Source organism: Lemur catta, chromosome 19, assembly GCF_020740605.2.
Source record: "Lemur catta isolate mLemCat1 chromosome 19, mLemCat1.pri, whole genome shotgun sequence".
Classification (NCBI taxonomy): domain Eukaryota; kingdom Metazoa; phylum Chordata; class Mammalia; order Primates; family Lemuridae; genus Lemur; species Lemur catta.
Genome location: NC_059146.1, coordinates 22802682 through 22829012, shown reverse-complemented (window position 1 = coordinate 22829012; position 26331 = coordinate 22802682). Strand labels below are relative to the sequence as shown.

Genomic DNA, 26331 nt, shown 5'->3' with positions numbered 1-26331 from the left:
CCTGCTGACAGATGGTTTGGGGCCTCTGCCAAGTACCTGGGCAGGAGCTCTCAAGCCGTCCTTCCATTCACAGGCAAGGATCTCTGAGCACCTACTGCATGCGGCCTCTGGTCTAGGTGCTGGGGACACAGCAGGGAATGGTGTGAAGTCCCTGCCCTCCTGCAGGTGACAGCACAGTCGGGGAGCCAGGCCACAACCAAGCAGCCAGCCCACAGGGGAGGCTCTCCAGTCTCTAGAATTCAGCCTGTGTCTAGCGGTGCCCTGGGGCCGGGCCTTGGTGCACAGGGTGCTTTGGGAGGGGACAGAGGAACAGCCCTTCCCCTTCTAGGAATTTGTCCCAAGGGCAGAATCTAGCCTGTTGGGACGAACGAGCACCAGGATGTTCACTGTGGCCGTGTTTATATCAACTCAAAAACTGGAAGAACGGACCAGTTAAATAACAGGACGCCCATGTACCACAATACTATGCAGACTTTGAAAACAACATCATAGCCGAGTATTTAGTGCCGCAGAGAAAGATTTTCGTGGTTATGCTTCTAGGTGCCAAAAACATGTTTCAAACCAGTATGAAATAGTGTGATTCCATTTTTCTCTTTTTTTTTAAAAAAGGCAAAAATCCATTTATCAATCTGTGCCTACCCACTGTGCCACACGCTGAGGACGTGCGTGGAGGGTGTCCAAAAGGAAAGACACCAAAGCTAAGGAGAGTCACCTGTGGCTGCAGAATTCTGTTTGGCTTTTGTCCCTGTGCTTTTACTTAGGTATATTTGCTAGTTTTTCTCAATTAATTTGTATTCATTCTGCAATAAGTAATTTAAAAGAACAGTACGCAGGCACGGGGAAGCATCAGGAAGGTATTAAAGCAAAATATAAACAGTAGTTATTTATATCCAGGTGGTGGGACTGGGGTGATTTTTTTTTCATTTTTTAATTTGGATAATTAAAACGTCATTATTACTTTTTTCTGTTGGCTCCTTGATCTTGGATTTTTGTGTGTGTGTGTTTGTTTTGCATCAGACGGGTCACACGCGCGCCGTCGTAACGAGGTTTGAGGGAGGCACGTCTCGCACATGCGTGTGAGCACACAGCCATCGTGCTCATGAGCCACAGAAGGATTTATTACTATTACTACTTTCTAAAAAGCTTTTGATGCCCCCGAAGCAGCCCACTCCTCTTGGGGTCTGGCAGGTGTTCACTACGGCAAGACGAGTCTACTGAGCAATCGTCCACACGTGTCCACTCTCGCGGGCCGGACATACCCCTCTACCCCTGGGGACACTGTCTGGGAGAGCCAGTGTCTCCAGAGTGGGTGCAGGAACCCCGGGGACAAAACGAAAGCATTCAGAGCCCCACTCCTGTTTTTGCCATCCTTTAACAATGTCCATTTTGGTGTCTGCGTTATAATGTGCGTGATGCACGGGTGCAGTAGACCTGGGCGTGACCTACAGATAAATTCACGGATGTCCACCAGTGGCTCTCAGCAAATGTTTGCGGGATTGAATTGTTCACCGAGCTCCCCAAAGAGAAAACAGTCCAGATGCCGCTAAAGGGAGGTTGTCAGGGCCTTGGGCTGCTGGTGAGCGGACGCGGCACCTCCTCACCCCAGACACGCTCCCTGGCGCTCTAGCATCTCTCCCCCGCATGTCCCTCGAGCATTTTCCCCGGACACGCCATCCAACCTGTTTGTCATTGCTTCTTCCCCACCAGAATGAATATAAGGTGCTCAGGGCCGGGCTTGGCCTGGCTTGGCCACCACCTAGGACAGGGCTCGGCACACGGCCGGTGCTGTCGGTACCTGTGGAATGTCACATGCCCCAACGCAGGAAGGACGGACTGCAGGGAGCACGGGGCAGGTGTGTGGCGCAGAGCAGGCTGCAGGATGCCAGGCCCGCAAGGCAGACACTGACCAGCTGCGACTGCAGCCAGAGGGATGTGAGGTAGACTCAAAGCGGACCGGTAGAAGTGGCAGCCTGGACAACAGGACAAAACCCTGCAGCAAGACGGTCGGGCGATGTGACCCCTTCTGGAGCCCTTCTCCCTCCGGCTTCCCCAGTCCTTGCCCCACAGCCACCCAGGAAGGGACTGCCCCCGAGAGGTCCCCTCTCCTCCCTCAATCCGGCTCTCAGGACAGTCAGATGGGAGCTGGTGACCCCTCTCACCCCTTCCCAGGGACACCCCTGGGAGAGATGCAGTGGTGAGAGGAAGGTTGGATCCGGGGGTGCTCTGGGACCTTCAGCTTTAGAGGCTGGGGTAGGAGGAGGCCTGAGTGGGGGCCGGGGGGTGACCTTTAAAACAGTGATTCTCAACCCCAGGCGATTTCCCCCCAGGGACAGCTGGCAACGTCTGGCCACAGTGGAACTGGGGGCCGGGGCGCGTAGGCATCTGTGGCCAGGGACGCTGCTAAGCACCCTACGGTGCACAGGACAGAGCTCCCCCCCCCAACAAAGGATGATCTGGCCCCAAATGTCAACAGGGCAGAGGCTGAGAAACCCTGCTTTAAAGTAGCACGGCTCTGCCCCCTGCCCCCGCATCATTTAAGGCCTCTCTTAATCACAATCATAATTAATCAAGTGGCCACTGCTGCATCCTGAGCACCAGCCTGGCGCCAGCACCGCGCGGGCACCAGGCGCTCTCGGCTCTCCAGTCCTCACACCAACTCCGGGACACGGGGCGCGAAGCCCACGCTGCACAGCAAGTGACGACAGACACAACCTGTACCCACTGCCTGCCCGCCAGGGGCCAGAGCCGGTTCCAAACCTTGACAAGCCTGGAGCCCAGCAGCCCTCGCGCCAACCCTCAAGGCGGGGCTCTCATCAGCCCTGTGTTTCAGATGGAGAAACTGAGGCTCAGAGTCATGCTGTCACGTGCCCAAGGCCCCGCAAGGTTGTGGTTGCCCAGTGGCACACGGGTCCCCATGGAAGGGTTGCTGTCAGCACACCTGTGACTCCAGGGCTCAGCCCAGGCCAACCTGCCTGTCCCCTGCTGTGGGGGGTGGGCTGGTGGCCCTGTGCCTGGGGACCCAACACTGGCACAGAGACCGGAGCGCGTTGTGCTGAGAGAAGTCAGGTCGCCTCGGCGCCACCTCGGAAGGCAGGCTCCAGTTAACAGGATGCAAACTGCGTCCCACAGGTGCCCAGGGAAGGGGGAAAGAGCTGGTGTGGGGACGCCCAGAGGTCGGAGAGGAGGGACTGGCCACCACCTGCGCACCTCCCCCAGCGCCACCTGGGCCCCCCTCTGCCCGCCAGCCCGGCTCACCTGGATGCCGTTCTCCTGCAGGTTCAGGTACCGCGTGTTGACCGGGATGCTGGCCGGGACCTCAGCCAGCTCCCTCCGCGTGCAGATCACCCGGCTGGCCTGGTTGCTGCAGGAGCAGGCCGCGGGGCAGGAGGTGGCCGGTGGGGAGCCCCCTCCGGCGGCAGACGTCACTGCCACGCCACCTCCGCCGGCCCCCAGGGGTGGGGAGAAGAGCCAGAGGAAGAGCAGTGCCCCGTGGGGCCAGGACATCCTACCGGGCGGCAGTGGAGGGCACGGGGAGCCACGGGCACACGCCATCCTCAATGCTCATGCTCCACGTGGACGCTGGGGGGCTGTGGCGGGGGAGAGAGAGGAGAGACTGAGTGAGGGACAGGGACCCACGTGGCCCGGGTGCTCGCCATCTCCCCGCCCAATGCTCAGGACCAAAGCGGGTAGGGGGAGAGCCCGCGCTGGGAAGATTTTATGCCCATTCTACAGAGGGCAAAACTGAGGCTGGGGCGAGGGGGTGCTTGCTCAAGCTCACCCAGCCAGTAAGTGGAGAAGTTGGCCAGATTCAAAACTCAGTTCTTTGCATGATTTCAAAAAGGTCGATGACTAGGTAGAGATTGAGTGGGAGACAGTGACAGCCCAGGCAAAGGCTGAAGAGCAAGCAGGTGGCGTGGGCCAGGCCCTCGCTCCCATCCCAGCGCCCACTGGTGCCCGCGTGACCTCTGGGAGGTGGCCCCCGGCTCTCTCCCTGCCCCTCACTACCCGCCCCCACGCAGGAGTGCCAGCGAGGCGGCGCGTCCCCAGACCCTCCACCCGCACACCCCTCCGTCACACTCCGCCTGGTGGGACTCTGCTGCTTGTCACTGCGCATCCCGTCCAGGCCCTGTGGGCCTCACAGCAGCTTCCGGGACTAGAGTCAGACTCAGAGGGGAACTGGAGGGAGAGGCGAGGTGGCAGGCAAGGCCACTGTGGAGGTGACAAAGTGACAATGTGGGCAGGTGAGGGCTGAGGCTGGGAGGCAGTAGCCGAGGAGGGAGGAGGTTGGAGGCCTGGGGTGGCGGCACACACTCAGGCCACCAACAGCCATCCCCCCCCATGTGCCCTGACACTGTAGGTGCCCCAGGCAGAGACAGCCTCTGTGGGAGCCATGCCAGCAGCTGCCGCAGGGCGGGGCTGGGGAGCTGACGGGGAAGGGGTTGGGGGTCCAGGGACCCTGTGCCTGAGTTCTGGGAGGGAAGGAGGCAGTGGGGAGTCGGCACCTCCCCATCCTTCCCCTTCCATTTCCATAGGAACAGAGAGGGGCAGGGGATGGGCTGGTCTTATAACAACGACATCAGTGACAACAATCGTCCCCGATACCGGGTAGGCCTTGCTATGCACCAAACACCATCCATCGGTTGTCTCATTTAAACCTCACAATACCCGCAGGAGGAAGCAACGAGGATGCCCAAGTTACAGGTGAGGACGCCGAGGCACTAGGAGGGAGAAGGGCACAGATCTGGCCAGTTGAGTGCACACGGGGACTTTGGCCCTGGTCCTGCCCTCAGCCCTCCCTTCCACGCAGCAGCTCTGAGTACACAAATACACCCACACCGGCAGCTCTGCCCCGCACAGGCCGCCCTGAAGAGTCCCCGGGAGAGGGGGAGCCGTCCATGCAAACATGCACACCGGCCCACTCACACACACGGCAGTGACGGGGGCACGCCCTCGCGCGGTGGACGCTCAGACCCAGGGACACGGGCTCACCCCATGCACACGCGCGTGTGCGCACACACAACACGCACACACACTCACGCACACATTCACCCCCTCCTGCAGTTTCCAAGATCATTTTAACCCAGATAAAAATGCAAGTGCATATGTCTGTGTGTCTGAGTGCATGTGTGAGAGCAAGAGCTAGACAGAGACGCGGAGACAGGCAGAGACAGAGACAGAGACAGAGACACAGAGAGAGAAGGGGGCCGAGAGGCTGATTCTGTGTCTGCACCCAGGCTCATTTTGCTGCCTGGAGGGCTGGGAGCCTGTGTCCGTATCTGTCTATGTGGGTGCACTGTGGGGGGTCTTTGCTTCCCTGCATGTGACCAGGGAGGTCGACGGTCAGTCCTTGTCCTGAGTCCACTGTTCCCACCTGGTAGGACTCTGGCGACGACCCAGCCCACACCCTCTAAGCCAAGGCGCCAGCACAATCCCCCAGTGCCAGGATTTGAGGCTGGGGGCCCCCCGCAGGGCCTGTGGGAGCCCGCAGCCCCCACCCCAGTCCTCCAGGCCTGCCGCTGCTGCCTCTACCTCCGCATCTGTCCCCATCTCTCCTGCTGCCAGCCCGCATGCCCCCACCCCCCACCACGGCAGCTTCTGCAGCGGCTCTGGCTTCTGCAGCGGCTCGGCCTCCCTCCCCTTTCCTCTTTCGCCCTCCACCATCTCCCGTCCTTGTCTCCCCCCAACAGCGAGGGACACTCACCCTGGTGGCTTGGCTTCCGCTGGGCCTCTCCCTGCGCCCAGGCCCCCCCCTCCACATGCCTGCAGCCAGCAGGGTCTCGGCCTCCCCAGTTCTCCAGGGCTTCCCGTCGAGATGGTGCTGGGGGGGCGCAGGGGCTTCTTGGGTCTCCCTGCGCCCCCCCTCCTGGCCTGTCGCCCTCCCCACCCCCCCGGAGGCCGTCCTTCGGCCACTGCAGCAGTCCTCTCCTCCTCCCCTCCCTGATCGCCTCCTCCTGCCTCCTGCCACCCCCACTCCCACCTCTACCTCGGCGCTCCCCCCACCGCCAGCCTCCTCTCTCCACCCACCGACCCCGGCCCCCTTCTCCTCTCTCCCGGCCCCTCTTGCTCCTCTGCCTCTGGTCCCCGTCCACCTCCTCTGGCCCCAACCCCCTCCTCCGGCTCCCCCTTCACAATCTTGCCTCCCTTGGGACCACCAGGCCCCCTCTCTCCTTCTCCTCCATCTGTCCCTCCCTCTCGCTCTGTCCCTGTCACCCTCTCATCCTGGGAGCCCGGCTCAGTCAGGTTCTCTGTCTGTCTGTCCGTCTGTCTTGGTCTCTGTCGCGGGGCTCTGTCTGTCTCTCTTTCTCGGCGATTACAATTTCTAGTCACACGGCAGTGCAGAGCCAAGCTGTGCCTCGGCTCCCTCCCTCCCCGCCCCCCTCCTTCCTTCTCTCCTTCTGCGCGGGGAGGGCGCCTCTGCTCTCCTCCCTCCTCTCCTCCCTCCTCCTCCTCCTCCTCCTCGCCTCCCCTCCCTGCACCGCCGGGGGGAGGCCTCCCCCTCCCCCGCTAATCAAAGGCTCCGTTATCTAATTAACCCATTGGTTCTGGGCAGCCGGGGAAGGTCGGGGAGAAGCGGGGGAGGAAGGTTGACGGCTGGGCTGCCCGGGAAGGGGGGTGGTTGGGCTGTGCCAAGCCGGAGCCTCTTGGCACACAGACAGCCTCATGGGCTGCACAGCCAGGCCGCCGCTGCCGCTGCCAACACCCACCGCTGGCCCAGACCCTCCCTGCCGCACGGCCCCACCCGCAGCTCGGGCAGACACCTTGCGCAGGCTCAGCCGCAGGTGCTGCTGTACCCAGGACCCCCCAAGCCCACCACACCACACAGCACTTACTCCGACCCCCACCCGGATAGAGCAGCGCTGGAACCTGGGCCCACGCCACCGTCACCCCTGCCCTGCAGCTGACGGCCAGCCCCTACTCATGCCACCGAGGAACCCACCCGCAGGTGTGCCTCTCTCCCCTGCACTCGGCCATACCCCAACGCCCACCTTCGGACACACCGCTGAGAAACTGCAGGGCAGCCGCGTGCATTCATTCCACCCATCCGTCCATCCACCCAATATTTACCGAGTCCCTACTGTGTGCCAGACACTGGTACAGACGCTACCTACCCGCCCTACGCCCAGGGCACCTACAGGCCACCAAAGGCCAATAGCAATCGGAGAGCACATTGGTCAGGGGCCGGGGGCCTGGTCCGGATCCTGACTCTGCTGCTACGTGCTGTGTGGCCCCGGGCCACTGATGCGTGTTTCTGAGCTGCGGTTTCCTCCGCTGTGCACCGGGGTCACTGGGGAGACTCAATAGCTAAATGCTCAATAAACGGCTCTGTCTTCACAGTATATGCAGAACCAGACCCCCGGCGGCCAGCCCAGGCCCTCGCCCTCGCCGGGCCACCATCTCCCGCCTGGATACGGTTACAGTGGCCTCCTCACTGGTCTCCCCACTTCTACCCTCGCCCCACTCCTGTGTGCTCCTCACAGGCACCAGAGGGATCCTGTACATACCCAAGTCAGATCCTGCCCCTCCTCTGCTCAACAGCCTCCCTGGCTCCCGTGTCTTCCCCACCTCCCAGCCCTGGCTGGTGCTTCTCTCACCTCAGCCCCTACCTCCCCTGTCACTCACCCACTCAGGGCACACTGGCCTCTGCACCGTTTCCAGAACACTCTGGCCCCAGGGCCTTTGCACTTGCCTTTCCTCTGCCTGAACGCTCCTCCCCCGCTGTTCACAGGGCGCTCTCCCTGTTCTACCAGGTCTGTGTCCCAGTGTCACCTTCTCAGTGAGACAATCTCCACTATCCCACATCCAGTAGCACCCCCATCCCTCTCCAGAACCTTCTCTGTTTCATTTCTCTACATAACGTTTATCACCATCTGACCTTTCAAATGCCCATACATTTGAATGTAAGCTTCCCCAAGGGCAGGGACGATGTTTGTTTTGTGACTATCTGGTGATGGTGCCTGGCATACAGCAGGTGGTCAACAAACATGGGGTGAGGGAACAGATGAATTTGTTCCCACTGCTGTTTGTCTCTGTTCCTCCTGGTGACACTATATTCCCTCTCACACTCACACACAGACACACCTGCCTGGCCACAGCCGGCTCTGCATGCCCACCCCAGGCTGCACCCGACAGCTGCACATCTCAGGCCCCCAGCCCCGGACATCCCCGGGCCTGAACTCTCCTTCCATCCCGGGAGGCCTGCCTGGCAGAGGCAGCACATTTATAGGCCACAGTGCAACTGTCTTCAGCCGGACACCCACGTCCCAGGTCTCCCTCCATGCCACTGCACACCAGCTATTTAAGTCTCAGACACCACACCCTGGGTCCCAAGCAGCAGGTCCCCAGTGCGGGTCTGTGACTCCACTCAACATCCATGCCCTGAGGAAAATGACAACTGTGTCCCTAACCTCAGATACCTCCTGATGCAGCTGCACTGTTCCAACAAATTCTGATTGAACTGAGTGGGCACCTGTCCCCAGCTGTCCCCAGCTATACCGCTCCAACACAGATAACAGGAATGCTGCACAACCCCACTGCTTCTGGGCATGTCCACAAAGCCAGGCATGGTATGCACATGTGACATGTACGAACTCATTGAATAACACCACCACCAACAGTGGTAATGTCCAACACATACCTGGCACTGCCCGGGCACCGTGCCGGGAGTTTTGCTTGCATTAACTACTGTAGTTCACCCATCACCCTCTGAGAGGGGACTGCTCTTACCCACATTTCTTTTTTTTGATAGAGACAAGGTCTTGCTCTGTGGCCCAGGCTGGAGTGCAGCAATTCGATCACAGCTCACAGCAGCCTCCAACTCCTGGGCTCAAGTGATCCTCCTGCCTCAGCCTCCCAAAGTGCTGGGATTACAGGCGTGTGCCACCATGCTGGGCCCTGTTATCCCTATTTTTCAGATAGAGAAGCTGAGACTCAGAAAGGCCAAGTCATTTGCTCAAGGCTAAACATAGCTAGGAAGTGGCCCCTCCCAGGTCAGCCTCCCCAGAGTCGAGGGACCCCAGAGACCCCCAAGATGTTGGCTGCGGGGGGTGGGGTAATAGTGCAGGCAAAGCCATGGGCATGTTGAACAACAGCTCTCCTCACTCAGGCCCCTGCCCTCATCCCCACTGCACAGGGGACACCTGCTGATGCCCCCCCAGCTCCACGCCTGGCCCCTGCCCCTAACAGCGACAGGAAGGATTCGCCATGTGTGGGCGCAGGGCTGGGCACTGCCTACTGTTCGGCCACTGGCTGATCCCCGTGGCCCTGGGAGGAAGGGACTGTTCTCGTGCCCACTTTACAGGTGGAAAAGCAGATACCCAGGCTGGCAGCCCTTGCTGAGGGCTCCACAGGCCTCGAGCGGCACAGCCGGGATTGGAACCCGAGGCCGGGAACCTGGCCAAATAGCCACGCTGCCTCTCTCACCCCAGCTGCCCCGGGAGAGGCCCCAACACCCGCACACCTGTTCTCCACCCTCACCTGGGGCAAGGGATGAGGCAGAGAGGCAGAGAGGGAGGCCCCAGAGACGTATGAAAGGCAGAAACGGGCAGAGTCACTGGGAGACGAACAGAGAGACGGAGGCTGGAGGCAGACAGGAGACAGGAGAGGGAGAACAAGGGACCCCAAGAAGGAGCAGAGACCCAGGGAAGGCAGAGGTGGGGGTGGGGGGGTGGCCTGGGTGCCCGAGGCCCCACCAGCTTCACCATCCTCCCCAGCCCGAGCTCCGAGAGCTCCCGGGCACTGCGCCGGAGAGGATTCAGGCAGATGGCAGATCGGAAACTCGGGGACCCAGGGGAGGCGGGGTGAGGAGAAAAAAGAGGCAGGGAACATTCCTGTCAGTCACTCATTTTCCTGGGTAAGTTCAAAAGGTGAGGGAAAAGATAGGAAACTGACTGCCAGCGCAGCAAGAGGGATGGAGGTTAGAGCTAAAGAAGAACTTCCCGACTGTGAGGGACTAGGCCGGAAGTGGGGCCCGGAGCCAGGAGGGTGGAGAGGCTTCAAAGCCAGGGAGAGATGAACAGCTTCTCTCTCTGGAAGCCGTCATAGGGGAGGCCGGGCTGTCAGCGCGGGCTTCAGGGATGGATGAAACAACCGTTCCTCTGAGCCTGTCCTGAAGGCTTTCAAAATAAAAGCAGCCACACAGCTCCAAGAATTGACAGTCCCTAAGTTCTGAGGTAGAAGAACCTTGGGAAAGGGCAGTCCAGGCCCCGCCAGCTGGCGCCCAGGCCACCACCACGGGACAGCAGAACCACCAGGCTTCCCCTGCAGGGGTGGAGGGTGCGGGCGGTGTGCCGCGGAGGTGACAGCCTGGGCAAGGGTCGTCCCTTCCTATCAGCCACACGCCAGGCGGCTCCCAGGGGTCTCTGCCAGGAGTGCGCTTCCTGGGGGCTACTAGCGGCTGTCCCCCCTCCACTCCCATCTGTGTTCCAAGGACACCCCGGGAGGGTTTCTTCAAACCCAGTCCCCATCCCTATCCCTTGCACTTCCTTTCCTTCACAGCTCCTGTCACCCGAGGCTCAGTACCTCCCACTGGAAGGGGAGATCGGGCCTGGCCCTGCAGGGCCCCGCCAGCTCGGCCGAGCGAGCGAGCCAGCGCCCCCTGCCGCCAGGTCCTCTGCTGGCACCAGGTACACCCACGTCTCGGGGAGTTGAGGTCCAGAAGGGGAGAAGCACGAGGGCTAAGTGAGAAGGTGGGCACAGGGCGGGGACGGGGACCCTGCATGCCTAGCGGGTGAGGCCAGAGGAGGCCACGTCCCAGCTGAGACCCGAAGAACAGGTGGGAGGTGCGCAGGTGGGGAAGGGCAGGGCGGGCGGGGGGGACATGCGTGGGCAGAGGCAGGGGGCTGGGGAGGCAGGTCGGCGCCCCGGGGGCTGTGGAGTCCAGCTCAGCTACAGAGACGGCTGCGTGGGCCTCCTTCCCCCACCCCTGGCTGGGCACTGGCTGGGGTGACAGGGGGGGACAGGTCAGCCCTGGTGTGAAGGACCCTCTGGGTAGACTGCAGCAGGGAGGCCGGAGGCCCGGGAGGAGCTGGGCCAAGGGTTCGGGGAAGAGGATGAGGCCCAGGCTGGGGCCGTGGGGAAGGAGAGGAGGAAATAATGAAAAGATAAAGCAAATTTGTAAAAGTGGCAGAACTGGAGGCGGTGTAGGAGGTGAGGGAGAGGGAGGAGCCAGGCTCTTCTTATAGATCTGGGGTCAAATTCCCAAAGGCAGGACGGGATTGCGGGCAGGGAGGATGGCAGGAGGGGATGGGAAGGCCCTGGCAACCGGCCTCCCTGGCCCCAGCTGCCCTCGTGGGTGGCGAGCCCCCTTCTCGTCACACCCACGGTACAGCAGTGGAGCAGGGGACAGGTGGCCTGCCTGGGTCCCATCCAGTCCCGCGGCCTCTCTGGCTCCCGCTGCCTTCTCTGCCAAACAAGGACGCTGGGAACAGTCCGCACTGCACAGGGCGGTGGCAGGGGGGCCCTGACAGGATCTGGCGCACAGCAAGTGCCCGGCAAGTGTGACATAGGACGAGGAGCCTGGCTGGCAGGTGGGAAGAGGAGACCACCCAGGCTCTATTCCCACGGTGCTGCCGATTCCTGTTGAGAACAGCACCTTGCTGTCACCCCACTTCCTCATTTGAGGAACGGAATTAACAGCAGATCCTGCGTGACAGGGGGCTGGGGGTTCACGTGAGGGCTGAGGGACGGCAGCGGCTGCCCACCGGCCACTATGGACCTACAGCTGACCCTTGAGCAGCACGAGTCTGGACTGCGCTGTCTTCTTACACACAGGTTTTCTTCCGACTCTGCCTCCCCTAGACAGCAAGACCAACCCCGTCTCTCCCTCCTCCTCCTCAGCCCACTCAACATGAGGACGAGGATGAAGGCCTTCACCACGATCCTCTTCCACTTAATAAATAGTAAACCTATTTTCTCTTCCTTATGATTTTCTTTTTTCTTTTCTTTTCTTTTTTCCTTTTTTTTTTCTTTTTTTTTGGAGACAGGGTCTTGCTCTGTTGCCCAGGCTGTAGTGCAGTGGCACAATCATAGCTCATTGCAGCCTTGAACTCTGGGCTCAAGCGATCCTCCTGCCTCAGTGTCCCAAAGCTTTGGGATTACCAGCATGAGCCACTGGAGCCAGCCTGATTTTCTTAATAACATTTTCTTTTCTCTAGCTTACTTTATTGTAAGAATACAGTATATAATACATGTAACATACAAAATATGTGTTAATTGATTATGTTATCGGTAAGGTTTCCGGTCAACAGTGGGCCTTAGTAGTTAAGTTTTGGGGGAGTCAAAAGTTAAACATAGAATTTTGACTGGACAGGGGGTGGGTGCCCCAACCCCCAAGTTGTTTAAGGCTCAACTGAATTTCAGTATTTTAATGCGCCACTGTCCAGAACTCTCTGCAACAGTGGAAATGTCCTATCCGTGCTGTCCAATATCACAGCCACCAGCCACATGTGGCCAGTGTGACTGAGGGGCTTGATTTTTAATTCAATTTAAGCTGATGTAATTGTCGATGGCCACAGGCAGCTGTGGCTATAGTGGCTACTGTATCGGACGGTGGGTCTAACCGCTGGCAACCGCTTGCAGTCTGCCTGAGTCCCCAGAGCTCTGCTCTTCTGCCCCTTCGCCCGGCCTGGCTGTCTCACAGGGCTCTTGTGGGACTCATGGGGAAGCCACAGAGGTCACAGCCAGAGAAAGGGACTGTTGCTGAGAGTGCGACGCCCAAGAGCCTGGCTGGCTCAGCCTCTGCCCTACGAGGGCTGCTCCGTGCCAGGCCTGTGCCGAGGGAGCTTTGTGCATGAGCTCATCTACTCCTCCCGGAGGCCCGGGGCGAAGAGCTATGGCAGCCCACTTTACAGAAGCGCGCACTGAGGTGTGGTGAGGTCACTGCTGTGCCCGTGGATACCCAGACCTAGGCAGGCTCCTCCAGGCCACTAGATTCTTGTCTTTTGAGATAGGGTCTCACTTTGTCGTCCAGGCTGGAGTGCAGTGGTGCAATCACAGCTCACTGCAGCCTCGAACTCCTAGGCTCAAGTGATCCTCCTGCCTCAGCCTCCTGAGGAGCTGGGACTACAGGTGTGCACCACTGTACCCAGCTAATTTTTAAAATTTTTTTTTGTAGAGATGAGGCTCTCGCTATGTTGCCCAGGCTGGTCTCCAAATCCTGGCCTCAAACGATCCTCCGACCTTGGCCTCCCAAAGTGCGGGGATTACAGGTGTGAGCCACTGTGCTTAGCTAAGATCCCTAGACTCTTTGTGATTGGGTAGGGGGACAGGATAGGGTGGCCTAACACCCCTGAATTGAACCTCCCCGGCAGAGAACTGGGACCTGGCCCGGTATTAGTGGTCTTTAAAATAGTGCCCATTGCCAAGTCTGCGGGCAGGGAGGCGAGTGGTCCCAGCCAGCATAACTCTGGCCTCCCCCACAGGAAGGGAACTGCTTCGATCAGTTTTCTATCTCAGGGTTGCGCATACCTATTTCGTGTTAAAAAAGGGGTGCTACTACAAGTAATAAAAAGTCGGATATTTGAACGGAAGCAATGTTTCTCAGACATTAATTTGTGTCCAGATCACCTGGGAATCTTGTTAAAAACAGATTCGGAGTCGGTGTACCTAGGGTGAGGCTAGCCTCACTTTCCAGGGCATGCTGGCCTCAGGGTACACTCTGAAGAGCAAGGAGCTAAGTGCCCATCTCACCCCTGCGTTCCATTGCAGGATGGAGAACAAACTACCCCAGTTCTGTGCACGGGTGCGGCTCAAGGGTGGGCCTTGGAATCCTCCGGACCTGGGTATGAGGCTCAGCTACCACAGTTCCTAGCCATGTCACCTTGCAGAGGGGACTTCACCCCTGAGAGCCTCAGTTTGCTCATCTGTAGATGGGGAAGGTCCGGCATCTGTGATGGGCTTAGCGCAGTGCCCGGCATGTGGAAGGCATAAAATCATTCTCTAACTCCTCAATATCGTCAGACCGTCCTTCCAAGAGGGAGGATGGAGAGGTGGAAAGAGTATTGGTGTCAGGAAAAACTGGGTTTAACTGCGACTCTGCCCCTCCAGGCTCCGTCCTGTCTTGCAGTCTTCGAAGACAATGAACTCTGGCTTGTTGGGGATTCATGGCGCCACGTACAGTGGTGGACGCTTACATGACAGCTACGTTAAAAGTTAGCATTTCTTCTCACTCGGTCGGAAGAACAAATCTCTTCCCCATCCGGTGACCCAGGACACCACCCCGTGTGTAAATCCAGCGTTTCTGGCTGGACCCAAACCACCCATTCGCCACGGAGTAGGGGACACAGGATGGCGTTTGGGGTCTTTGTCCTTCCTGCAAAAAGACTCTACACCCCACGCTGGTGAGGGCTGATCCTCTGCTGTGAGAGTCGGTGTGGCTAAGTCCTTTCCCCTCTGGGGTTTTAAGGGCATAAACAAGACCCACAGCCCAAGAGAGCCTTCTTGGAACTCGTTGACTTCTAGGAACTCCGATGTCTTTCTAAAAATTTAAGCTTCTACGATCTATTGTTATTAACCACCTAATTATTGTTATTGACAATTCCAATTTCCACTTGGAGGCCGGGTGGACCAGCACGTTCTCCACTCCTGGCCTCAATGTCCCCCACTGTAAAGCAGGGGTCTCAGCTGGGGGAGACAACCTGCAGGGGGTTCGAAGTCCCAACCCTGTCACTTCTAGCCATGTAATCTTGGGCAGAGGACCTCGCCTCTGTGAGCCTCAGCTTCCCCACCTGTCAAACTAGGGACGATGATCCTGCCTGCCTTGCAGGGTGACCACAAACGGAACAAATCCACATAAAATGCTTAGCGCGGAGCCTGGCTCATGGTAAGCTCTCAATAAATGTTAAGTATTATCATTATTATCTCTGGCTCTGTATTGGAGGGTTCTAGGCAAGTCTCTTCTGCGTCTTCTACCTGGGGCTGCCCCTCCGGTGCAGCTGTGGCTGGCACTGCTTTCTGACCTTTGTCACAGCGTCTGAACATGAGCTCTGGGGCCTGAGCTCAACTCCCTGGGCAGGTGCAGGTTCTGGGGGACAGAGCTGAGACCAGAAGTGGCTGGGGTTGCAGACCCCAGCCCTGTCTCACTCTCTTCCTCCTCCTTGCCCCCATCCTCACTCTCAGCAGCGCTCTTGGGGAACCAGTGGACCCCTGTGATGGGCTTCTGCCTGCCCCCCGACTGCAGGGCCCCCACCAGCCCATCTCGCAGCCCTCTGATGCAGCCCCCCCACCTCCGCCTGCCATGACAACAGTTGCGCAAGGGTTTCCAGGCAACAGGGGGCATCCTGCCACTCTTCTTACTCTCCTGCCACCCCCTGTCTGGCAGAGCCACCCCAGCCTCAGGGACTGGGAAGAGAAGGGGAGGGAGGGTCCCTAAACTCAGAAATGAGGCCTCCTGTGCCCTGCCAGAGAGGAAACAGAGATGTGCTCCCTACACCCCAGGAGGGTGGGCCTGAGCACTGCCATGGCACGAGGGGAGCCCTGTCATCTGCACCCTGGTCTGGAGGTGAGACCACGTGAGGACCCCCTCCTCCTGGGACAGAGCCCCATGCTTGCCCATAAGGACCACGTCCCATGTCCTCTAAGACAGCCCCAGCTCTCCACCTGTGCTGGGGCCACATGTGCTGCCCAGCCCCCGCTGCATGGGGAAAGCCACCCCCTGCCTATGGGCTGTGATCTGCCCACATGCTGAGGACAAGAGTGTGGGGTCTGCGGCTGGTCCCAGCCACCCGCCAGCTGAGAAGGACAGGCTGCAACATGGTGGCCTCATGCAATGATGACTCTGGAACGCTGCGAGGGGCTGACAGTGTCAAAACAGACCCTCGCCCTGGGGGACTTGTGTGTGCTCTGTGCCCTGGGGTCTTAAGAACCACTTCTCCCGGATGAGGGACTCTTCCTGCTCCTGGCAAGGGAGGGCACCGTTTAGATGGAAGTGGGGGGCAGCCCAGTGGGGCTCAGAGTCAGGGTGAACTGAAGGGGAGAGTGGTGGCGGTCAGGGAGGGAGGGAGAGCCCCCAGCAAAGGAGACCCGGGGGAGGAGAGTGGAGACGGTGGCAGGGCACGGAGAGCTGGCGAAGAGGAGAGACTGAACAGGCTGGAGCAGAGAGCGGGCACCTGAGCACGGCCCGTTGCTACTAAGGGGGAAGAATGTTTCAAAAGAAGCCAGTGATCTGGATTTCTATGTAAAATCGCTAATTAAAAAAAATGTTGGCAAGAAATTAAACATGCTGGAAACACCGTGGAAAGTAACACTGGTGCTCCACAAGGCCGCGGCCCGGGCGCGGGGATGCGGGCAGGAGGCAGCGGAGTGGAGGGAGAGTGACACAGAGGAAGGGGGAAGAGAGGCACAGACAGTGGCGTGGGGCAGAGACGGAAAGAGAGGCGGGTTTCATAGCAGATGGGGCGGGAGGGAGAAAGGCCGATGAATGAGTCCACAGGTCCACAGGACGGGACGCGGGGGCTGGGGAGGGCGAAGGGTCAGTCCCAGGGATGAGGAGGAGAGAGATGGAGCGATGAGATGGCTTGACAGAGACAGGAGGTTCGGGGGACACCTAACCACAGCCAGGGAGAGCGGGATGGAGAATGATGGGACACAGGGAGAGAAGCTGGAGACAGCAATGCCGTCGCAGCAGGGGACACAAGTGACCTATAGGGGTGGGGAGGAGAGGAGACCGGGAGGTGGGGACCCTGGCAGGAAAGCAGAGTGAGGGTGCAGGAAGAGGCTGAGGATTCTGGCTTCCCCTCCCCTCCCCTCTGCCCGAAGACCTGCCCCTCCATGGGGGGCCTTGATTGTGCTTAAGCTTAGCTGAGGCTCTGCTTGCAAGGGACATGTCAATGGCCCTCTGCCACCTGATGTCTTCATCCTGCTGTCCTCGGATGGTGGGGAGATCCCTGAGGAGCCCTCTGAGGCAGGAAGCATTATCCCAACTGTCTCTGAGTGGGATTAAGGGCGACTACTGGGGGCTAGACCTCCCTCCAGTGCACACGTGTGTCCCTTGCACTGGGCACAGGGTCTGACTGTGTGTGTTTCTATACGAGCAGCACATAGGGCTGCAACTCCATAGCTGTGGGGCCACCTCTGTGCCTCTTGCTTTGTGTTTCTCTGTGAGTGTGAGGCCATGCGGCCACGAGGCAATGGACTGTGGGCGAGGACCTCTCTGGCTTTGTCTCTCCCTCCAGGTCTCCGTGGAGGAGGGACTGTGTGTCTCTGTGTGTGCCCATGACTGCGGGGCTGGGGACTGCTCCCTTTCTCCTGGCCTCTGGCTGACTCTGAGTGTGGGAGCCACTGGGAGCCACGTCTGTAACTCAGCCTCTCTGATTCCACATCTGGGCCTCCGGCTGCCAGTGAATGACCGTGTGTGTGCGTGTGCATGTGTGTGTGTGTGTACGTGTATATGTGCAAGGGCATCGCTGCCTACACATGCCTCTGTGTCTTTCTCGCACGCTCCCACTCTCCGTCTGTGACCGATCCAGGGTCCCTCTGACAAGTTAGAAACTGCTTCCAATCCCCTCTGCACCGCGGGTGGCTGAGTGCCCTCTGGCTCCCACAAGCCCCCCAGCAGCCCCGCGCACCCCACTCTCCCTGAGTCTGTGGCTCCCTGTGTCTCTGCCTCCAGCAACCGGCTTGCTCTCTCCCGAGCGCCCCTGTGCGGGAATGCTGTGTGTTCCCATCTCCCGACTCTCCGGTCCACTTGGAAATTAAGTGAGTAACTCCGTGTGTGTCTGTTGGGGAGGCCGGGCCCCTCTCTCATTCTGGCAGTACCTCCCACCCTTCCCTTCCTTGTCTCCCGCCTTCCGCTGCTCTACTCTGTCCCTCCTTCCCGCGTGTGCATTGGGACAATCAGGTGGCCAGGATGAGAGGAGACCCAGGGAAGAGGAGGAGGAAGGTGGGACCGGGAAGAGGAGCTGTGAAACGCGGTTAGGAGCGAGGCGACAGAAGATGCTACGCAAGGGAGGTGCTGCCCCTGGCCGTGGTCCTGGACTGGGGGCGGGGTGGGGATTTTTTAGCAGGGAGAGGATGCTGCCGGCTGCCCGGACCAGGAGGGAAACCGACTCCAGCGACTCCCAGCTGCCGCTGGAACCCGAGTTCCTGTCTGGCGGCTGCGCGGCCAGGACTTGGGATGTGAGGCGCATAGCAATGGGGCGCTGCGGAGGCTCGACTGCAGCTCCCAGCTGGAAAGGGGGGCAGGGAGGGGGCTGAGGGGCAGCCCTGAGCTCCCTCCCTCCTCCCCCTTCCCAGCTGGGCTGTCCCCAGGGGAATTCCCCACCCCGGAGAGAAAGTCGCCTGGGGCTGTGGGGAGCAGGGCAGGGAGGAGAAGAGGTGCTTGGGGGAGAGCAGAGGTGAGGGTGCCTGGGAAGGAGACGGAGGTGGAGAGAGAAGGGGAAGGGGGAGGGCCAGAGGCCATTGTGGGCACTGGGGACTCAGAGCCCTGGAGGGAGACCGACTGGGCCCCTGGCCAGAGAGGAGGAAGAACCTGGGGAAGCAGGGGGGCAGGACAACGTGGGAGGAACCCTGAGAGCCTGGGCCTGGGGTCCCTGGGATTGATAGGGAGTTGGCGCGAGAGGTGCCCCGGAAGGACGGTCCTAGGACTGGAGGGATCTGAGACTGGGGGATCCTATGGGGTGAGGAGACAGGGTTGGAGGGGTCTCTGTGTGAAGAAAGGTCATAGAAGAGGGCCCCAGAAGAGCCGGTGTGAGGAGAATGAGGCTGGGGTGCCAGGCAGAAAGGGGAAAGGCTGGGTCCTGAGCAGGGAGAGGTGGCACCTAGGGAGGAGGGGCTCGAGGAGAGGAAAATTTGGGGTCTCCTGGAGAGAGGGTCAACGGAGGGGAGGTCTTGCGGAGAGAGGGTCAGAGATGGGGGGTGAGAGGATCCTGAGGGGAAGGGGAAGTGCCTTAGAAGGTCCTAGAAGAGCAGGTGTGTGTGTGTGGGGGAAGAAGACAGCAAATGGGGTAGGGAGCCCCCAAGAGGGGAGGTCCCCAAGAGGGGAGGGCCGAGGAAGGTGGGAGAGAGGCAGTGGTCCTAGAGACACGTGCCCAGCGATAGAGGCCCTGAAGCAGAAAGGGGTCAAGGGAGGGGGTCTTGCGAAGAGGGAGGGGCAGGGTCCCGGCTGCCCAGCAGGAGGGCTTGGGGGACCCCAGAGGGAGAAAGCCTGAAGACTGGGGAGGGGGTTGTCTCACTCCCCAGTCACCCCCTCCATCTTTCCCATTTTCACTTCCCAAACTCCCCGGTTCTCCCCGGTTGCCACGGCAACCGCTCCTGCCAGGCGCGGTCACCAAGGAAACCCCGTGCCCGCCTCTCCCCCCTCCCCTTCGCTGGCATGCCCCCCCACCCCAAGCAGCAGCGGTGTGGAGGGTGGGAGGGGCAACGGGGGGGAAGAACCCGGACTCCCGCCCGAGAAAGGGGGGCCCAGACCTGCGCCTGGCGAGACCCCCCCACCCTAAACCTACGTCCTCAAGCCCACAGTTGGATACGCAGCGACCGCCGGACGTACACCCCCCCTACACACCCGTCTTCGGGCAGAGGCGACCCCCCCAACACACAGCTCACCCGGCCTGAGAACCCCCACCCGACCGCCTCCCCCACCGGCTTCGGCTCCCCACCAGGCCCCGCCCACTGTCCTCTGCCGTCCCCCCACCATCCCAGAGGAGGCCCGAGACCACTGTCCCCCAATTAGAGAATGCCCCCCCACACCCCCCGCGGTTCCGCCTCCGGCCCCCAGCCCCCGACCAGTGCCCCTCAGAGGCTACTCACAGCGAGGAAAGGGGCTCCTTCCGGGGGGCAGCATGCCCGGCCCGCGGGGGGAGGACCCCCCCAATGAGGCACGGGAATTTGGGGTGCGAGGCCCGCTGCGGGGAGGCGCGGGGGGCGGGGCTGCGGCCGGGCCCGAGTCTCTCGTGTCCTCCCCCCTCCCCGGCACCGGGATGGGGAGGGGGCTTCCGCAGCGGCGGCGGCGGGGTTGGGGGGGGGCCCCCGCTCTGCCTCCTCGCCCGCTCGCCCGCCTGCCGCCCGGCCCGGCGCCCGCCTTCCTTCTCGCCTTCCTTTCTTTCCTTCTTTCTTTCCTAGCTTCCTTCCTTCCAGCCTTCCTTCCTTCCTTCCTCCCTCCTCGGGCCCGCCGGCGCCGCTCTCCCCCCACCCCACCCCCCCCCAGGCCCCGGCCCCGGCCCCGGCCCCCGCCTCGGACGGTGCGGCAGCGACCGCGAGCAGCCGAGAGCGGCGGAGACGGGAGCGGAATACTGATGACGGCGGGGCGCGCGGGAGGGAGGGCGCGGGGGGAGGGCGCGAGGGGGAGAGACGCCCGGGAAGGAGGGGGAGGGGGAGGGGGAGGGGGGGGAGGAGGGAGGGCAGAGAGGAGGGAGGCAGGGAGGGAAGAGGGGAAGGAAGGGCGAGGATGGGTGAGGAGGGAAAGGGAGGAGGGAGGAGAAAGGGAGGAAGGAAGAGGGAGATGGAGAGGAAGGGTGCAGGGGGTGGAGAGACGAGGAGGAGGGAGGAAAGGGAAAGGGAGAAAAGAAGAGGGCAGGAGAAGAAAGGAAGGAAGGAAGGAAGGGAGAAGAGGGTGGAGGAAGAGGAGGAGGGAGAAGGGGAGGAAGGAGGAGGAAGGAAAGAAAGGAGGGAGAAGGGGAGAGAGGAGGGAAGCGATAGCAAGAAGGAAGAGATGGGGGAAAGAGGGGCGTGTGCAGGGGGAGGAGGAGCTCCTAGTGCACCTCCAGGAGCCCGGGCGGAATGAACGGGGCAGTGGGGAGAGGGAAGGGGTGGGGAGGGAGGAGGGAAAGAGGTGCTGGAGCCCGGGAGAGTGGGCAGAGGAGAGGACAAGCGGGAGGAGTGGAGGGAAATGGCTCTAGGGCAGTGGGCAGGGACAGGCCCAGGGGCAGGGAAGTGAGGGAGAGAGGAGGGAGGAGAGGAGGGAGAGGCTTGGAAGGGATGGGAGGGAGGGAAGCGGGCAGAGGGTGGTGGGTGCTGTCAGGGGGAGCAGGAGCTGGCTGGACAAAGAAGAGGGCAGGTAGGAAGAAGCTGGACAGAGGTGAGAGGAGGGAGCGGGAGGGAAGGACCAGAGGGGGTGGAGGGGGGGAGGAGACATCTCCAGAAGGGGTGAGAAGAGGGGTGGCAAGAGCCGAGCAAGTGGGCAGGGCTTGTGGAGGGACAGATGGCCTTTCTCGGACCCCCTCCCCCCATGCAGGCCCACTTCACCAACCAGTACCCCTGATGGGAAGAAGGGTGGTCTCTAGGCCCATTTTCTAGACCAGGACGCTGAGGCTCTCAGAGGAGCAAGGGTGGGATGCAGATGCTCGGGCCTGGGCACTGGGCGCCCCTGAGGGAGCTGGAGAAGAGGTGGGGTCCCGGCCTGCAGCCTCAGGCCCAGACCCGTGGGGAGGCGCCTGTGACGGACAGAGGGCCCCACACCCTCCCCTCCCCACGTTCTCTCACTTCCCCAGGTGCTGGCAGGGGTGTTGGGGACACATTTAGAGCTGTGAAGCTGGAGCTGCACCTTGTGGGGTACAGGGAGGGGGAAGGAGGATGTAGAGGCTTCAGAGAGGTCACTGTGACCCCCCTGCTTACCCCTCCACTCCCCCTCTCTGCCACCTCCAAAGCTCAGGCACCAAGGAAGGGGGACATGTGGAAATAGGAGCAGCCCAGAAGGGGGCTGCGAGGAGGCGCCCCTGTCCAGGGCACTGAATGTCCTTCCAGATGTTACAATTAGAGCAGAAATTTCGCACCTTCCTGGTCCCCACCAAAAGTCTGACTGCTAAGTTAGGACATGGAGGACAGAGAAGATAAAAAGAAAGACAGGGTTTCCTTCTCTCAGTGCCAGGGTCCCAGAGAGCTTGACTGTGCCTCTTCACTCTTCTCCTTGCGTGAGTTCCAGGGAGGGGAAGTGTGGCCCTGCCACCCGTATGGGCAGAAATGGAGCCAAGTGGAAGCCCGTCTGGGGAAAGTTGGGTTGGGAGGCTGGAAGGAAACTGGGCCAGACAGACGTCTGTAATGAACCAGCGCAGGAGCCCGACCAGAGTTCACAAGGGAAGCGAGGTCGCAGATGGGCGCGTGAGTGGCAGCTGTGGGTGGGTGCTGGCTGGCGGGGCCAGAGAGCTGCTCAGAGGGCAACTGAGAAATGGAGGGAAGGCGAGGCTGGAGGATGACAGGTGGTACTGGGGAGCTTTGGGCTGCAGGAACCTAGTCTACGAGGCTGGGCTGGTGAAGGCGTGTGTGCACCCTGGGGCCCAGGATCAATGCAGACACAAGCAAAATAGCAATGACATGGCAGCCAGTGGCTCCTCCTGCCTGCTGCGGACCAGGTGCTGTGCTGAACACCTTGAGAGCATCAGTCCATTCCTTGCAACCACTCCCTGCAGCCTCCTAGGGATGTGGGTGCCAGTGGAGGCCCCTGCTGTGCCCAGCGTTAACCCTTTTGCTACAAGAAGGTCTCAGGTGAGAGACCCAGCAGGCTCAATGTGGCCTCGGAGAGAAGGAGGGAAGTATTCCACTATTTAAACAACCAATGAGCCCGCCTGGTCCACCTGGTCTAAATCTCAGCCCTGCCTGCAAAGTATGACTGTTGCTGTTTTGCTGAAGGTTGATTTGCCATCAACCCCCAGTGTTCACTGAGGGCTGTTCAGAGCCCTGAGAGGCAGCTGGAGGGCAGGACTGAGCGAGTCCCTGACCCCGTGTGGCTCACCCTCCAGGGGCGAGGGTAACTCGAGGACCTGTTTCGAGAGCAGTACAAGCTATGAAGAAAATAAGAGGGCAATTAGGAAGGAGAGAGGCTGCTGGGAGGCAGGAGGGCTGACTTCCAGTGATCAGGGGAGGCCTCCTGGAGGTGGTGGCTTTTATACTTAAACAATGAGAAGGAGGCAGCCTCCTGGAGCACTCAGGGGGGAGCACCCAGGCAGAGGCCCTGAGATGGCTGCAAGCTGGGCCTGTTTGAGAGCTGGAAATAAGATAGATGTGGTGGAAATATAGCGAGAGACGCAGACAGGAAAAAGATGAGGACAGAGCCCCAGGTCTAGTTCAAACACAAAACCAAACCTCGGTGCCATCCTCTGTCCCCTAATCTCCACCCTAACGCTTAACTCAAATCTCCAACTCAAGTGACAGTCCTGAGCAGCTGCACCCTGATCCCCATTTTGCCCTCACGTTTTCTGCTCTGATTGGGGTCTGTGATGCGCCAGAGACTGTATTAGGAAGAGATGGTGGCACTGACCCGCCACAGTCATGGCTTGGAGGAATTACCACTATTTCAAAAAACCAAATGGAAATTGTACATTTCCTTTCGGATGAAGTTTCAGAGGTTAACTTGAAAATCAAATTTCTCTGCATCAGGCTGTTAAAAAAAAAAAATCTTATCCACTCAGTGTGTTCACTGCTTACCTCGCCCTGATCAGAATTTCTGATTGGCAGTTAGGTGTATCTTTGATAAATAAAATATGGGAAAATGAATGAACTTGATGTAGTTGAGTTTGCTCAGAAAAATCTCTCAAAGTGGGACTGCCGGGGGACAATGGCTAAAGGGACCCCCACCCACCCAGTGTGTGTAGTTTGTTGCTGGGCCCTAGACCTCACCTGTGATACTGACCTTCACCTTGTGCTATGGTCTGACTGTGTCCCCCAAATTCATATGTTGGAACTTCACCCCCAGTGTAATAGTATTAAGAGGTGGGCCCTTTATAAAGTGACTAAGTCATGAGGGCTGCTGCCCTCTTGAATGGGACTAATGACTTTATAAAAGAGGGTGTTTGCTCCTTCCACCATGTGAGACCAATTTGCTGGTACCTTGAGCTTGGACTTCCAAGCCTTTAGAACTGTGAGAAATAAATCTCTATTGTTTACAAGTTACCCAGTCTAATAAGGTATTTTGTTATAGCAGCCCGAATGGCCCACGACACTATGCTTCTAATCCAAACCCTGCCTACCTGTTAGGAGAGATGGACGACCACTAGAAAAGGAACACAGCGTTGGATGCTCAATTTTCTCAGCGGGGTAACTTCCCTGTTGCCTGCCTGTCAGGTTTCCAGAACATTTGTATTTGTCCTGAGTCAGTGTGACAGACTGTATTTCCTGAAAATGGCTGCAATAATATCCATCATCCTATACACTCTTTTTTTTTTTTTTTTTTTTGAGACAGGGTCTCCCTCTGTTGCCTGGGGTAGAGTGCAGTGGCATCATCACGGCTCACTGCAATGTCAAATGCCTGGGTTCAAGCGATCCTCCCACCTCAGCCTCCCAAAGTGCTGGGATGACAGGCGTGAGCCACCACATCCGGCCCCACACACTCTTCTTACAATACACTCCTCCATGTGCACTTCCCTTGAAACTGGGCCGGCCTTTGTCACTTTTTCAACCAATGGCTTATGGTTTCCAAGGCTTCAGGTCATAAAAGAGATGCAGCTTCTGTTTTATTTGCTGGAATATTTGCTCTGAGCCTCTGGCAGACTGCCCTGAGGCTGCCAAGCTGGGAGGAAGCTCAGACTACCCCGTGTGCAGAGACCACACACAGAGAGAACAGAGACTCCCTGGGGAGAGAAGGCCTGGCCAGCGCATAGCTCTCTCCTCCGCTGCAATCCTAGCCACTGTCTCAGTGCATCCTCTTTAGAGACCCAGAGCCAGAACCGCCCCGCTGAGCCCTTCCCAAGTTCTTGACTCACAGAAACCTTAGGAGATAATAAAATGATTTTGGTGTTTGAAGCCACTAAGTGTGGGGGGTGATTTGTCACACAGCCATAGATAACTGCAATAGTCAGAACTCTAGCACTCAAGTTCTTTGCCAGATAAGACCCTCTCCGACCATCAGCTTCCATCAGTGGTTGCAAGTTTAGCTAAACATGTGTCCCCACCCTGGTCTTTGTTTCTAGATGTTCTTGCCCATGAAAAGGAACTGGACTCCTTGGAAAAATGGCTGTTTTCAGGTTTGCAGAAGGACAAATATAAAGTCAGCCAAAAAGGCAAGGAAGTGTTCAAAATGAATGAGGTCACGTCAGAAGAACACAGGAGCCAGCCTGAAGGGCTCTTGCTGGCCAAAGTTGGGACAATTTGAGCATCCAAAGGAATGACTGTAATGAATGGTAACATGTTTTGTCTGTGTGTGTGACACATGCGTGTATGCATGTATGTGTGTGTATATACATCATTAATGGACATGGTAGACATAATGATATATACATATGATAGAAAGATAATCAGCATTTGTAACCCCGAAATTCATTCCTGCAGTGATCACTGGGTTAGCCACATGTTGCTAAAGTCTTACCCCATAGATTACTCACTAATTATAAGGGGAAAAATATACCTTTATATTGAGTGAGAGAGAGGTCACCGTCTTAACAAAGTGATGAAACTTAACTTCAGGAATCATGGGACAGCCTGACATTGTATGCTTCCTGATGGGATGCCGTGTAAAGAACACAGCATCTCTTGTGACGTTTTCTCACCAATAATGTTTAAATTGAGCTAATGAAGGCTCAAGACCCCCGATTCCCAAACTCCATGCTGAGACACCCTGGGGGAACCACTGGAAATTTACAGCGGGTCACAACAGTGCTGTGCTGGTGACTGTTTAACAACCAGTTCTCTGGAGAAAGCTGTCTCTGAATGCTACGACATCCACACTCAGTAGAGAAGAGAGGCACTGTTCTTCCTTCTTGGAAAACCAGTACACAGCACACAACTGGGTGCAGGATATTTAAATTTTTCAAGTGAAACACAGTGATACTTTATAGATATCAGATACCACGTAACCTACTAGCTCAGAATAGTTCATAATTTCAACACTAGATCGTGCTACCTTTGGGGGATGATATTACCTTTGTGAAGCTGGGTTTTTGGCAGTTCTGTGATTAAAAGCAAGCCCTGCCCATTTATGGAACAGGATATGAGGGTGGTGGTGTCCAATCTGATTTTGAAGTTTCAGAGGTTATACAGTGCCCAGCCGGTGCACATACCCCATTAGTGAGTAATCAGTGTCATTTAAGAATGAAATAAAATATTTTTTCTTTCCACTTAAGTGCCTTGCTTTTTCAGTTGGTGCTACATTGTTAGGATGGAATACTTCTTAAGTTGCATGGACCTGACTACTTAATAACCGGAGCCGTTGAGTATTTCTTTTTGGCCTAGGGACACCATAAAAGAATTACTGAGACACTGAAGCCACTGTGAACTGCAGAGCTGGGGAACCTCTGCGCTAGACCCAACTTCCATCTACAGGAACTAGGATACAGAAACAAGTTAAAAGACACCATGAAGAAGCAACCAGACCAATCTAGAGTGTGGGCCATTCTAGGGGACAAGAAGCCAGGGCTCTTCAAAAGCCAAGGTGATGAGGGAGGAAAAGAAAAGGTCGGATAAGAGCTCTACAAG

General features: G+C 58.5%; 1 protein-coding gene and 1 non-coding gene across 3 annotated transcripts in view; both read right to left on the bottom strand.

Annotated features, from left to right (window-relative positions):
• LRRC4B (leucine rich repeat containing 4B) overlaps positions 1-20224 on the bottom strand; it is a 37656-nt gene extending 17432 nt beyond the window's left edge. The window contains exons 1-2 of one of the 2 annotated variants that reach the window (XM_045531044.1): positions 19741-20224; positions 3256-3587 (exon numbers count right to left, since the gene is read on the bottom strand). In XM_045531044.1, coding sequence (XP_045387000.1) covers positions 3256-3552 — 297 coding nt within the window. In that variant the 5' untranslated portion in view covers positions 3553-3587; positions 19741-20224. Of the gene's footprint in view, positions 1-3255; positions 3588-5701; positions 5816-19740 lie in introns of those variants that run through there. The other variant, XM_045531043.1, reaches the window with a different exon arrangement.
• On the bottom strand, positions 1012-1116 carry LOC123624917. The gene has a single exon (XR_006730278.1). It is a non-coding gene; the product is annotated as a small nucleolar RNA U13 (small nucleolar RNA).
• Positions 20225-26331: the final 6107 nt, after the last annotated feature.